Source organism: Emys orbicularis, chromosome 18 (assembly GCF_028017835.1).
Source record: "Emys orbicularis isolate rEmyOrb1 chromosome 18, rEmyOrb1.hap1, whole genome shotgun sequence".
Lineage (NCBI taxonomy): Eukaryota > Metazoa > Chordata > Testudines > Emydidae > Emys > Emys orbicularis.
The window spans coordinates 7,831,050-7,846,869 of record NC_088700.1 but is presented as its reverse complement, the minus strand read 5'-3'; the positions used below and the strand labels follow the sequence as shown (position 1 = coordinate 7,846,869).

Below are 15,820 nucleotides of genomic sequence, written 5' to 3'. Positions count from 1 at the left end.
CTCCCCATTCCCTTCTCCGTGTCTAGTTAAATTTCCCCCGCCTTTGTTGATGTCACATCCTGTTTCAAACATCCATCCCTGCTAGTAGCCCCTGCCTTCCAATTCTTTTCCTTTTTTTTTTTTAAATCCCTGTCCTCCCTCCATCAGCCCCCCCTTTCAAGGCAAACTTTTGGCAATTGCAGAGATAATCATTTCGTGCTCCGCTGAATTTCTCCTCGCCAATGGCTTTCGATCAGGGGAGCCATTAAATAATAATAATAATAATAAAACAAACAACAAAAGCCAGAGAGAGCCAGATCAGAGAGAAGAGGAGAAACGGGGCGCTCACTAAATATGCAAAGTGAAGGCTGTGCTAAGCAGATTTCTTGCATTGCCTTCTCGGGGTACTGAGAGAATCATAATTAAAAAAAAAAAAATCTAAGGACTCAAAAGCAAGCAAGGGGAGTCGGTGATCAACGCAGCAAAAGAAAATAACCCAGGAGGAGAGGGGGAAATCTGCATGCCAGGTACCTGGAACTGTGTGCAAGAGATGCAACCTACAAGCAAGCTTCTGGGTCTCTTCTTTCTTCTGCTGATGGGAACAGAACTAACTCAAGTAGGTTTCTCTCTCTCTCGCTCCAAACGCCATTTTCTACTAAAGCTGTAGAGCACAAAAGAAACTAGAGTAGGAAATTGCATCTTTCTGTCAATTTCACTCCCCCCCCATCCCTCCCCCTTCCTTCTTTTTGGAACATGCAGTAGAGGTCATTCATCAAATTCCTCTCCTGCGATGCAGGCAAGCAGTGAGGGGGAGCGCAGGGCATAGGGAGAACCAGGGTGGAGGGATAAAGGTGTATGTGTTTTCTGGGGAAGAGATCGTACTTAAAGGGGGATTTTTTTTTAAGGTTGCCTTTGTGCCTTCAGATCTGCTGTAGATTTTTATTGCAGCCAAATCTGGAATGGGGTAGGGTGGTTGAATTCAACTCTCCCTCCCCAATTAAAAGTTGAAATTCAGGTAAGGTGAAACTGGTGACTCTGTAATGTGACTGCCCTTTGTTTCACTAGGGGAGGAAGGGAATTCATCATCATCTACCACAACATTTCATCACTGGGGGTCTTGAGTGTTATCCTGCTTTTTTAATTCCTTCTTCTTCTTTGAGAAGTCCTCAATTAAAGATGAGGTTGCTACCATCTCAATGCAATTCTCAGCTGGTAAATGGACAGGAATTAGGGGGGTATGTGATAGCCTTAAAAATGCAATAGTATAAGTAGCTTGAAATGCACATTCTGTTATTGGTAAGCTAGGGGTTGGTCAGTCGGTCTGTCTACTTGTGTGAGTTCTATTTTCCCTTGTAAAATATGTAATTTCCACCTGCAATCACTTCTGTTTCATTCCCGCTCACCCCCTCCCCTTTATCTAGATAAACGACTGGTGTGGCGGTCGCTTTCCTGATTTAGGGTGACATTTAAATGTCCCTCAGTGTTTCCATTTGTGGCATGCTTGGGGGCTGTTTCTTTCTTTGATTGCCTTTCTGTACTTCCAAGCCCACTTATTGTTGAGTTGGGGGGGAGGTTGTTGTTTTTTTTTTTTGTGGGAGTGGAAATAAAAGTCCATTCCACTTCTTTGAGAAACAAAGGTGGTTTTGCTTTTTCTTAATCAGGCAAAAAAGGAGCAAAAGTGATCACAAGGGGGATACTCTATGTGGCGCGCGGGGGGGGTGGTGATAATTGTAATGTTGCCTGTAAGCAATAAATAAATAGGAATGGACCCTCCCTTAGAGGCTCTCAGGTATGGAACCAATTAACAGCTGGACTCTCATTCTAGATATTTTATTGGTTTTTTTTATTATTACACACACACATACACTAGCCTCTGAAGTCACTGTCCTGGGTACTGAAATTTAGTGGATAAAGCATGTTTCACCTACAGAATATTTCTGAGCTGCTGCTAATAGGAAGAAATCTCCAAAGCAAAGTCTTAAAATGTTAGGACCAAGGGAGGGGCTTATTAAAAACAATTTAATAATTGTTTTTAATAAGGAATTATAGCTAAAGTGACTGACCAATGAAAATCTGTTGTGTGCATTGAGAGAGTAAATACCCCCAGGGTATATACTCGCTCACATACACCTGCATGCGCCAAACTGGGCAAAGCAGGATGAAACGGACAAGAATTGCCCTGAAACAAACAAGTAGTGCTCCCTGATGAAGCACCTGCCATCCTCCTTTGGCATGACAAACACCAGCGATCTTCTCTGCAAGCTTGTATCTTTCCTCCTCTCCCCCTTCTTGGTTGCCCCCAGGCGAGCATGAGAGTATCTGTTTCATGCGGAATTTGAATTTCTTGGCTGCATCAAACTCTTTCCCCCAGCTGCTTATTGGCTTCTTTCTCTCTTTCAGCACCCACCTTTTCTGCCTTAGCATTTTCCTGCAAGGACACCTTAGCAATTGCATCTCCTTGTGCTGGAGACAGCTGCTGGTGTTGGCTGAGTATCAGATTCTGTTTTGCGGGTGTGTAAGAACTTTTGTCCCAACTTTAGTCTGGGGAAACTAAATCAGCCCACTCCCGTGACAAGCTTTGGGCCAAAATAATCCCTGGCTGACTTCAGTGGAGCTATCCCAGAGCAGTGTTTAGCCCACTGGTTTTAAATCAAGGTACCCTCCTTGCTTTCTTTCACTGTCTACCTTGCGCACCTGGAGCTGGCAACACTGATTTAGGCTCCTTTCTCCGAACCGCCTTCCTGTTCTATGGGAACGGACAGCTCTCCAGTGGAGCTGTGGAATTGTTTGGTTCTGCAGATCCGTTTCGGAGTTTTTGCATCTCATTTCTGTAGCACAGCTGCCAGATGCAATCCCCAAATAGGCCTTTCATCCCTGACGCCACCCAGTTCCGTGCCTCCCACGTTTAATTTGGTGCCAAATTAACATCTCTATCACATGCACTGGAGTCACACTCTCATCCGCATTCCCCTGCCCCCTCCAGAGAGCCCAATGGGGGGTCATGGTTAAGGGAAGATTCATTTCTAATTAGGCAGCTTTCAGTGACAATGCAAAGGCGGTTGTCATCCCCCCGTTCCTCCCTTTAATAACATGAAGCATGCACATCAGCCCCCAAAATACTCCCCATAAGGGGTGCTAGCGCAGACTTTGCAACGGTAAGGTGGTGAGTACATTGCTTTTCTTTCAGGGAACAACTGCTGCTGCTCTGTGTACAGAAGGGTAACCATCTCCCGGTGGGAAGGGAGAGAGTTGTTTCCAACTAATCATATCTGAGCACCCTAAACTAGAGCTGAATTCTCAAGTAATCCCAGTCACAGCTGGCTTCTGAACAGTAGGGTTAGCTGAGCCCTAACCCTGAATTCTCTCCTGGAGCATGCGGGACATTGCAAACGGACGCTGGGGATTAAATCCTAAAAAAGTAGCACGTGCTTGGAATCAAGTCCTGACTAAAAGTTAATAGGAACCCAAGTCAAAATAACAGCAGTTGGCCAAACTTCTGCATCACAGAGTCTTGTCATTGTTATAACTTCAGCTTGCCCTTTGATTCCCCACTTGTAGTTTTATCCCTTTAGACTTGCATGCTATTGTCTTTTTAATTTCAGAGTTATTTCCATATGGAAATATTCAGAATATTAGAGTCCGAGGGTTATGTCCTTAAACTGCATTTCGCATTTTTACAGGTCAGTGATCCAAATCATGAAATGACGAATATTTCAGTTGAATTTGAATGGACTGGATTTTACAGCAGCTACTAAACAGTGCCTCTAGGGTTTAGGCAGGAGGGCAGTCACTGGGACCTGTTGCCATTGGCAGGCAAAACCCCAATTCTTCCATCTACATGCATGCAAGTTTAGCCAAAGTTCTTCTGAGTTCAGAAAGAGTTTTCTTTCTTTGGCAGTTGAAACCCTAGAAAGATAAAGGGTTACATCCTCAGATGACTTCAATAAAGCTATGGCAATTTATACCACCCGAGGATCTGCTTCAAAAGGTTTATTATATGTGGCTATAGATGCAGATTTAAATATAGCCCCTGATTCTTGCACTGGTGTAAATCAGGAGTAACTCCATCTAAACCAATGGAGTTAGATGAATGGAAAACAGGTGTCAGATCACAATCAGGATTACAGACTCTCCCCCACACTATCCCCAATCCTGGTTTGTAATGTATTTAGTCTCTCTTAAAACAGGGCTGTTAACTTCACATTGAAGTACTTATGAAATTGCCATAGCTTTTTCCAGAAGTTTTGAGGGTACATAGAGATGTAAGAAACACTTTGATGTTTATTTTAACCAATAATAATTCAATCCACAGAAGAAATATACATTCCCTGGGGCAGGGAAGTTATTAAATATTTAGGGCTCCCATTTAAGGGTCTAAAGGGAACTTTGCCACTGATTTTCAAAATAGCATATCTGGTTCATTAGTATACTCTTTTCATCCCTGGGTGCCCTGGCAAAAAAGTGTGCACTTCCAATGGATCTGTAAAACCCCATAATTGTGAGTGCAAATGCACTGTCTACCTATCAGTTTGCACCCCTTGCACAATTTTCCAGGTGTCCAAAGCTGGGGGTTCTCTGGTTCATTGACACTGGAGTCAAACAGGAATAACTTCATTCGAGTCAATGAAGTTACACTGCTGGTGCAAAAGTGAGAGGAGAATCAGGCATGCATTTTTGGGATTACACCCGTTGCTTTGCGGTTGAAAATGTGGCTCTTAGATTTTGGAGCCAGAGAGCAGGGAAGGAGGATAGTACTTCTGACTCCCCCTGCACATTGATACCCATGCAGCTCAGTTCTAACTCACTTTAACGCCAGGCCTTAGACTGTGCTAGTTTAGCTGTAGCTGTCGAGGTGATTTTCAAACATTCACACTGATTGCTAGGCTCCTTCATCCCCTATTGTGGAGCCACATTGGTAGAATTAAGCTGCAAATCTGCAGCCTGTAACATGAGGCAGATGCCTCATTTCATAAACCAATTAGTGTCTCGTTTCGCTAACTTCAGCTTTCCCCAATAAAAAAGACAGGTAATTGTCAGCCTTGGGTTATATTTATTACTCAAGTTATCAGTCCTTGTAATCAGTATTAGCATCACTGTGTAAAGTAATACAAAACTAATTACTATCTAACTGAATTAGGTAGATGAGGACTGTAAAACTGCATTGACAATGGAAGAAGCCAATTCTCAGTTATGAGTGATAAGCTGTGGCTTTTGCTTGCTATTATGAAACCATGAACCAAAGGGCCATAGTAATGCTCGAGACAAACACTAACATGGCTGTAGAGATGCAGAGGCGGGGAAGGAAAGGAAAATGTTTCTTTTCCGATTTGTTATTTAATCATTATTAAGCTAAGCTTTTCATGAGGCAAGTGGGGTGCATGAACCATTGTGAAAGGGAAGAAGTTTGCACTTTGTTTTTGCACACAACCTTTCATCTGAGGATCTCAGAGAGATCTGCAAATATCAATGACATTAAGTATCATTACTCTTGAAGGAAGTGGGGGGTTTTACGCACGGGTAAACTGAGCCACAGAGAGGCCATGATGAGTCCCAGGTAGCACAGCAAGTTGGTGACAAAGCTGGGAATAGTGATTTCTAATCTCTTACATGCTTTAACTATTATACCTTCCTTTCCTCTCAGAGCAGAGTCCAGGAGTGCTGACTACCAGTCTCCTGCATCTTCTCACTACTAAACTTCACTCCCCTTTCAGAACCGGAAGTAGAACTCAGGAGTCCTGACTCTCAATCCCTCTTGCTCTACTTAGTAGACAATACTCTAAATCTAGTGAGATCACAAGAGACCTTGTGGGAAGGACAAGAGCAGGGAGATTAAAGCAGGTGCTTTGCCAGACTTCAGTACTAATTATGATAGTATAAAGCAATTGACACACACAACAATGGGATATACTTATTTATTCATATAAAACGACTTTCTGCACAGTAATTCCAAACCGACCTATGGAAATATTTCCCCATCCACACCCCAGTATTGACCTTAAGGAAACATGCTCGTAAAAGATATGCTGATAATTGCTCCTAATACAAACCTCATCTATTGAAATTGTTGCAAAACTCCCATTAACTGTAAGGCTGCTGTACCAGGCTCGCAGACTTCTGACATATATTGGCATTTGCTATGAGATTGTAGGTTTAGTGTCAAGAGCAGCTTTAGCTAAACACAGATTGAGTACAAAGCAAAGATCTGTAAAGGGGGATTATTCTGTTCAAATGTAATACTGAGAGCATGATCCTTCTGCTGCAAAATTCAGGGCCTTCTGCACTGTGTGTAGAGAGTAAAACTCACACGGCACTTACCATGTGCAAGGAATTGTCCCGTGTTCTTAGCTAGAATTTAACATCCTCCTGACTACTGTGCAGCATGCTGTGCCTCGCCCCAGAAGTGGCTGCATTTCAGTGCTGCTCTATGTGTCTAGAGCCAGTCATGCATACCTTATGCAAAACTCCCACTGAAATCAATGGGAGTGTAGTGGGGGTAAGCTCTGCTGAATGAGGCCCGTGGTTTGTGCAGAACATTGGGATCTTTCAGGACAGGGAGGTGCAGTGTAAGTATAAAACCGGAGGCTCTGTTATAGGTGAAAGGAAGCTAGTAACATTTCTATTGCTTCAGTGCAGTCCTGCTCTATTGAGGCGTTCCTAGTGCTATGAAAGCTCTTAGGCCCAGCTCCTCAAAGGTACTGAGGTGTCTAATGCCCATTGATCCCCTAACTACCTTCCGGGGATCTGGGCTCTACTGACTTCAGCTGTGGGACACAAAGACAGCAGAATGAGGCCACGAACTTTGTATTGCTTTCGGTGTTCAAGGACTATGGAGGAAATAATGCTCCTTGCTCCCTGTCAATCCCCCCCCCCCCCCTCAGTTCCTGGAGTCTCTTCTCAGTTTATTCACCTCCCTTGCATTCTAATGGGGCCATGCACAGGGGTCACAGTCAGTTGAAGCAGGAGGGGGTGCTCTCACTGCCACAGCCAAGGAGGAGGGGGAGCTGTAGGGGAGCACTACTCTCCCACTCCTGGATGGAAGTGGGGGAGCTCCCTTCTGCTATTAGCCACTAAGTGGGGCGTTGTGGTCCCTTTCCTGTGACTCCCAGCCCTGGTTATACACCACTATTGAGGGGAGAAGCACGAATGCCCAGACCTGAACATCTCACCCATGGAAGGGTTTGAATCCAGACCAAGGGCCAGAGCTGTACTTTGCAAGCAGTCCCTGTCTGTGTCATAGATGGAACCAAAGCCCCACAGGCAAAGCGCCCCTGAAGCCTGATCTGCATTAGAATGTTGTCCTTTGCATCTGTCTAGACCGTCTGTAGTACACTATTATGCACCCACGTGCCCAGTGCAGTCCAGTCTGTTTAATGTGAACATCGGCTTCCCACCGCATTTTCCCCATTAGCTGGGGTTTCCCAAAGCAGAGGCCGGTCCACCTGACTTCCAGTTCTCAAAGCCTCCTTGTGGACTTTCTGCACCGACAGCTAGACTGATAACAGCTAGTCAGTGTCACTTTAAAAGCAAATGACAACTCCTGTGATAAATGACACTAAGGGACAGATCCTTTTCTCCGTTCCCCAGACCCAGAGGCACTGCTCACAGTGCAAGTAGTGTGCGGGTGCGTTGCCCAAAGACTGGGGGAGAGGCAAGTGGTGTGGAAACACACACAGGCTGTGTGGTCCCTACCGTGCCACAGAACACAGAGCTTGGGATTCCCCAGCTTGCAGGAAGTTGATTGGGGTGGGGAGGGAGGGACACATGGGCGTAATGCTGATGGATCTATTGCTACATGAACCCATCAGACACTGCTCCTCAGAGGGGCATTACTGCAGCCCCGCGGCACCACAGAATGACTTGGCTGCTGCTCAGTGGTCTAGGAGTATAAGGCCTGGGCTACACTAGTGGGGAGGGTTCGAACTAAGATACGCAACTTCAGCTGCGCTATTCGCGTAGCTGAAGTATCTTAGTTCGACTTACCTGGCCATCCTCATGGCGGCGAGTCGACCGCTGCAGCTCCCCCGTTGACTCCGCTTACTCCTCCTGCCGAGGTGGAGTACGGGCGTCGATTCGGGGATCGATTTATCGCGTCTAGATGAGGCGCGATAAATCGATCCCTGATACATCGAACACTACCTGCCGATCTGGCGGGTAGTATAGACGTACCCTAAGATTCATTCTCCCAGCCTCAGTAGGCTACCCGGACACCCAGCCTGATTACTCTGGGCTGTGCTGTTTGGACAGGATTTGCCTTATGGGGCAAGTTCTTCCCGGTGCACGAGGCCTATATGCACCTCGTAAGCCTCATTTTGAGGAACTGAGTGAGACTTAAATGGTGCATATGTCTCATGCTGGCCCTTTGCACAGCGGTGAATTTCACCTAAGGGTTGTGTGGAGCAGGCAGGAGGAATCATTCTCAGGTTTCTCCCTTCCAAAGGAGCATTGATGTGTGATGTCACAGAGCTTTTCCAGAGCACAGCTGCCACCCATTGCCATCCTGGTTTTGGTGCTCATCCAAGAACTCTACAAAACATACCTCAAAGAGATGTTTAGTTCAAACAAGGGAGTCCTGTGGCCTGTGTTATACAGGAGGTGAGACTAGATGATCACAATGGTCCTTACAATCTGTGAATCTATAGGGCATTATCACTGCTGACCTCAACCCCGCCTCCATATCTGCCCCTGCATTTATGTGCATGCACTTGTTTGTGAACGCAAGGAAGCATGAAAATAGTATGTGAAAATAACAGTTGCGCTTGCCAGTCAGGCAGTTGCTGAATTGGCACATTACTCTGCCATTGACATAAATACATGTTAGGCTCTGGATGTGTAACTGACACAGCTTGGGACACTGAGAACCTTCCCTGATAAAAGGATGAGCCTGTATCTCTTAAGCTAAAGAACAGAGCTAAAAATCCCTCTGAATCAATAGGAGTCTTTCTACTGCGGTCAACAGGACTTGGCTAGGACCCCAAGTCTCCACCTGGTAGCGGTGGCAACTTCATAATCTCTTACGTGGGTGGACCATCCATTAGAGGGAGACAAAGATCTATTTTAGTAGCGTGTCATGCATAAATACAGACACAAATTTATTGACCACATTTGAGAATGCTGGCCTCTCAGGTCAATTGCAGTCGGCTGGGTTCATTTTACATTATGCATGCACAACAACTTTTTCATCAGTGAAATTTTCCATTAAGCAGTTTGCTATTAAGTGGAATCCATTCTATACCATATATTTTTATATCTTTCTTGCCTCATCCTTTATTATTAAGGATATATGCATGCAAATGAGATCTTTTGTTCCCTAATGGTTCATCTTTCCCTGCTGCTTGTTATCTCATTACAGCAGTAATTCACTCATTGAGACATCAGAATTGGCTGCTCTGGAAATGATTGATGTCATGGAGACATCAGGTGTAGAATACACAACGGGAACAGATAAACTCAGAGACATAAGGAGCCTCTATTCAAGCCAGATAACCTGTGTGATAAACAAGGAAGCAGTCAGAAGAGAGGTGATCTGAGATATCGAGGCAAACCTGAGACTAAGAGAGGTTTTGTCAAAAATTCGAAGAGGTGCCAGTTTCTCTTCAAGGGCCAGATCCTGCTTTGCACTGGAAAGCTTCCCTAAGGATTCTGTCAGGTTGAAAACAACGGGCCTGATTCTTCTTGCACTTACACCACTGTATCTCCATTGACTTCAGTGGCATTACTCCTGATTTACTTTAGTGTAAGTGAATGTCGGTTCAGGCCCAATGTATTTAAACATATGTCCTTGATGTCCTCGTGGCTTTTTTTTACTATCACCTTTTAGACCATAACAGTTGAAAGAACCTGCCGCTAATGTCCACTTGAGCAGTAACAATGAGGGTTTCATTTTTGCATTTCACTTAGCTTGGGCAAGGTCAATACACTGGTCATTTTCACTTCCTGGGGCTCAGGCCTTAGCATAAAGCTGCAGTGTTGGGGTTTCTAACCTTGCGTGCCAATATTTAAATCGGAACCAAAAAAAAAAAACAAATAAAAAACCTCGTCTCACTTAATAATTGCCATTTAAAAATAGAATAGAGACATTACCATTGATCATGGATTTTGCAAAGCCTCCATTTGGGGCTGGAATTGGTGCATCTGTGTGTGCCCCTTTCCGCTACATCCAGGTGGGACTGACTGTTTGGAGAAAGTGCTGTGGCGATTTGTTGAGCTATAAATAATGGAATTAGGGTCTGATAAGGAGGCTCCAATCCAGGGATCTGGAAAGACAGTAAATGCATCAAGTCATTGAATTGTCCGTGATGATTTCAGAGAGTCATTGTTCTCTGGATGTCCATGCATAACTCCCCTTATGTTAACGGGCTCTTGAAAGAAGAGACTAGATACTCTGGAGCATATGGAAGCAAAGGAGCCTAAAAATTCAAATGGGTTTATTCTTCCCTTGATTATCCTATGCATGGCCACTTCCTCAGCTGTTGTAAATCAATGTAAGCAGTACAGCGATGCTGATTTACACCAGCTGAGGATCTGGCCCATAATTTTCATAAAGGGAAGATGGTTAGAATAGGGATCTAGGAGAGGGAATAGATTGGGAGCCCAGACTATGGGAGTCTGTGTCTTTAAGCACCTCAGGTCCCCGTGCCTCATTTGCTCTATCTGTGAAATAAGTCTAATAAGTCCTACCTCACAGAAGCCCTGATCCTGCGCCATTAAAGTAGAGCTTTGCCATTGGCTTCCACAAGAGTAGGGTCAAGCCCAAAGGTGTTACAAAACTTAACATTTGGAAAGCATTTTTCAATCCTTGGAGGAATGGTTCTGTATAGTACTATTACCACTACTGAATACCAATCAAAGTACCTATGTGTACTGAAGGGGAATGAACCTTTATACATGCCTGGTGGAATAAAAGCTACAAAATGCATTTTTGTTATAGTTTTTAAATAATAAAGTATGTTAAAAATGCTATGTGGGTAGAAGGTGAAGGCCTAAAAAGATGATAATTTCTTTATGCTTCTGAACTAATTCTTCTTCTATATATTTGTTGAAGACTAGCATGAGAGGTGTGCTTTAGGTCATACCCTGCTTTCCAAATGAGCATTGAAATGATATAAATACTGCACTGGTAGGTGTCGTATGGGATCAGGCGCTCAGATACTGTGGTGATGAGCACAGTATAAGAATCTGAACAGACTAGAATAGAACAGAAGGATGTGATTTCCTTTAAGAGCTCTCTGCAGATGGAGTTTTACCTTAGACATAAGCATTCACTGCTACCATCCTGGTAAGAATGCTGGGACAGATTTTGATCTCAGTGACACCAATGTAAATCTGAGTTGTTCCAATGAAGCCACACGTTTACATCTAATTATTTGTTGGATATTTTCACCGAAGGAAAAATATTCTACCATCCACCAGTACTTATGGCAGCCTTCCATGGGAATTAATGAATCATGGGAATTCAGTATAGGAAATATCAGTAGGATTGGACACTAGGGTTTCGGATAATTCCCCCTCCCTCCCTTAGTAAAGGTCTTCTAATGGCAGCGGCCCCGCAACATGAGCAACCCTGTCATGACAAGCCATGGTGTGCACATGCAGGGCCATATCCTCATTTTAATTCAGTTCGTACTTGGGCAAAGTGCCATCAAAGTCAATTAGAGAAATTAGGTGGGTGAGGTACTGTCTTGTATTGGACCAGCTTCCGTTGGCGAGAGACAAGCTTTTGAGCTTACACAGAGCTCTTCTTCTGAAGAAGAATGTATTTTACCTCGTCCAACTTGTCTCTCCAATATCCTGGGAGTAACGTGGCTACAACAACACTGCGCGCATCACATCGATTACGGTTTTGCCTCCGTTGAGGACTGAGTGACAAATGAGCAATGAGCTCGGGATTTGGTGCGGTGAAAGAGGTCAAGAGTGACAGAGAAACTTTAGTTAGTTTCAGGCTTGCCAGGGTTATTGGGTCTGACCCAAAGCATAGTGGGAATTTTTTCATTGGATACGGCCCATCATGAACGACAATGACACGCTTCTACCTTGAGAGGGTCCTACTAGCTGTGGGAAGAGAATCATGTTTAAACTCTTTCAATCTGCAGCCATTGGGTGTATCCAGAGATACACCCAATCGTGCTCCAATCCCACAGAAAGCTCCCACTGCCGTCAAAGGGAGAGGCGGCAGGCCTGGAGTCCACAATTTCACACGGCCTCGCCTCTCTCCTCTTAGGGGGGTCTTGTGAAGCGTCCGCTTGGCTTTGCTCTGCTTCTTAAAACTCCCCTGATCTCATTGAAGGGCAAGTCCTGCTTCTGCTCCCCTGCCCACAGCAAGAGTGGTGGGGATCCCGGAAGGATCCAAAGTTAGGGCTAGGGTTATGGTTATAGGTGGTGGGATTGTGCACGTGTGTAGACCAGCTCTGTGAGGGATGCTTCTGCAAACATGGCTCAGGGCAAGGTAGAGGCACCCCACTGTCTGTACCTCTTTTGAGACTTTGATCCAGCACCAGTGAAGTCAATGTGAGTTTTTCCAGTCATCTAATAGGAGCAGGTTGCAGGCAGGGTAGAGGTTACTACCATGAAATAGATCCTTCTAGCAGTCTGGGGGAGGAATCTAAATGCACACTCAATGGGGTTCTCTTGGGCAAAGCCCCTATATTCAACCCTGGCTGATCCCCATCACTGGAGGTTTTTAAGAACCGGTTGGACGAACACCTGTCAGGAATGGTCTAGTCCAGAGGTTGGCAATCTTTGGCAACCTGGGATTGCGAACTGTGGCCAGTGGGAGCTGCGATCGGCCGAACTTGCGGACGCGGCAGGTAAACAAACTGGCCCGGCCCGCCAGGTGCTTACCCTGGCGAGCGCGTACCAAAGGTTGCAGACCCCTGGTCTAGTCTCACTTGGTCCTGCCTCAGTGCAGTGGGCTGGATTAGATGACTTCTCAAGGTCCCTTCCAGCCCAACATTTCTAGGATTCTATGCATATGGGACAGGTTATCCCATTATGGGAAGGATGGAAATATGGTCCGGTGATTAGGACACTAGTCTGCAACTCAGAAGATCTGCCTCGGTTCCCTGCTCTGTGTGACGTTAGCCTGTGTGCCTCAGTTCCCCATCTTTGAAACCGTGATAACGGCACTGCCATACCTCACAGGATATATCCATTAAAGATTGTGAGGTGCTCAGATACGACAGTAACGGGGCGCTGATAAGAATGGTAGATAGTGAATTTGTGAACGATTAGTTAGCTAAAAAGTTACGTAGCAGCAAGTTATTTCTACTTCCAGAAACAGATCCTTGTTTTCACCAGTGTAAATCTGACCTGTGAGATACCAAAAATTTGGATGACATCACCAAACTTTCTCTGTTGGTCTATATTTCATTGCCAATGTCTGCTCTTACACTGACAAAGGCAGACTGGGAGTTGTCTCTTAACAAATCCATTTCAGAGCTATTTAGAAATTCCCTAGGGGGGCCAAGGAGTTATCAAAGAGGACTGGGAGTAGGATGATTCATTGCGCCACTGTATTTATTATCACTGATGATCCACTGTATTATAAAGCATCTTTTCGAAGGGGTACCTGCAATACCAATCTACGCTAGAAGGTGGCACTCGAATCCAACAATTGCAGAGGCTCTCTGGCAGCAGAGTTGCATAATATACATGTCAGTCACTGTTTTGCAATTGCACTTCAGCAAGAAATTAGACCTTTTTGCAAATACAAAGTTAAACACCTTTAAATCCCCTCCACACACAAACAAAGGTGAAAACCAGTGTTGCAGTAATAAAACGTATGCATTGCAGATCCTTGAAAGAAGTTACAGACAATTGCATATAACTCTCCATCTTACCTTAATTGTTTTGCTGTTTCAAATCTTGAGAGGAGGAAAGAGTTTGTATTATTATTATTATTATTATTTTAAATGCTGTGATTACTTCTTGTTCCTCTTGAAATCTCAGGAAGCAGTGGGATAAGCCTCTGATTCCCCCGAGGCCGCCTTTATTACTGTGGAGCAAGAGATGTGATTTTTATTCTTTAGGGAATCCTGCACATGACCAGAGGATTAATTTTGTAATCTCTCTTCTGCATGTGGTATTTAAATGTTAACCTAGAAAAAGATAAGATGGACTCGTGAATTTCGATCAGAGGAACGCTTCCTTTCTGAAGTCATTGGGAAAGTTATATAAGCCCCTTAAGGAATTTTTTTTAATCTTGAATGAGAACTGTTTCCTTATGGAGAAGCCACTTTCAGTGAAAATGTTTTGACAAAGCCATCAGCACAGTTTGCAATGAAATGGCCATGCGGCTTCCTACTTACAGTTTGGTTCACTGCAGCGCAAGCAATTGCAATATGAGATTTTTCTGAAAAAGAAACCAAGAAGCCAGATCCTCTGTTGGTGTAAACCAGTGGAGTTCCACTGACTTCAGTGATTTGCACCAGATGAGGATCTGGCCCGATGTGTATAATATGATTTAACCTGCCAACTTTTGGCTGATCAGGGTTTTTTGACGGAGGCTGCAAAATCTCCTTTAAACAGAAACTTAGGTGCAGCTCAGCTATGTAAAAACTGATGCCTCTTCATCATTTAGGTCTGAAGTCTCAGAGGTCACATCTGAGGGCATGTAGTGATCCACTCATTTGTTCTAGATCATACAACCCCAGACTAATGGGACAGATGTGATCTGAAATGCATGACCTTCGACCACTCCCCAGCTGTTACAGAAAGCTGAGGGGGGAGGCTGAGGTGCTTGTGTGCTTACCTTTTGTTCACCCATTGGTCTGTTGTATCTAGTGGTCCGTCTCATCTTATATTTAGACTGTCATCTCTTTGGGGCAGTGACGGTCTTTTTGTGACGTATTTGTGCAATGACTAACACAATCCTTGATGGGGGAGCTACTGTAACACAACTAATAATGATGATTAAAACTGAGGTACCTTACTCACCACCCATGGGAGACATCAGATTTGCTGGGGCTAAGGTAGAGAGGGAAGTTCATTTCCTCAGTGCTTGAGAACATCTCTCCCAAACTTAAGACAATGAAACAGACATGTTCAGAATGTAGCAAGCTCCCCATTCAGACATGGAGGATCGTCTCTCTCCAGTTGATGCCCCTAATTTGCCACCCCATGAATCACAGCTCCTCCTTGGAAGATGCTTGTTCTCCATCACATCTTCCACCTTCTGCCATCCTGCTGTCTTGACCATTCTATAGAGAATCAGGGAGGGCTCTTTGAAGTCTGCCTCTGCCAGATTGTTCTCCATTGGGGTGAGGTTGGGCTTCCTTTGGAACTGGAGCAACTAAAGGTTAAGGAAGGAGAAGTCTACCTGGTGTGAATAAGATTTTGATTCCGCTGCCTCGTTGCAGGCAGGGCTATTAATGAGGCAAGGAAATATGAGGGACTTTTCTATTTAATTTGTTTTCATTTGCCAGCCAGGGCAGGTGGAGGAAGAGCCACCATCTTAGGATGGGAGTGCTGAGGATCAGAGGCAATCTAAACCTATGTCTACACTGCGATAAAAAACTTGGGGCAGCAAGTCTCAGGCTCCAGCCCAAGCCCAAATGTCCACAATGCTATTTTACAGCCTCGCAGCCCAAGACGAGTGAGGCGGGCCAGCTGTGGCTGTGCCACGGGTCTTTTATCGCAGTGCAGATAGACCCTAAGTGACAGTGGCTCAGAACATCATGCAACAGCTGGGTCAGAGGAGAGAGAAAGTGACAAGAATAACAAAGCCGCAGATCCCCCACTTTGACTGTATGGCCATCGCATGTAAGGCTGGGTCAATGGAAAACACACCGTCTTGCAGAAAAGTAGGTAGCTATGAGTGGCATTAGCCTCTCTTAAGGGGGATGGA

General features: G+C 44.8%; 1 protein-coding gene across 1 annotated transcript in view; it reads left to right on the top strand.

Moving 5' to 3' along the window:
- The first annotated feature begins 499 nt into the window (after positions 1–499).
- Positions 500–15,820, top strand: part of OLFM1 (olfactomedin 1) — a 48,986-nt gene continuing 33,665 nt past the window's right edge. The window contains exon 1 of the mRNA XM_065418810.1: positions 500–595. Within this exon, the coding sequence (XP_065274882.1) occupies positions 500–595 (96 nt within the window). The remainder of the gene's footprint in view (positions 596–15,820) is intronic.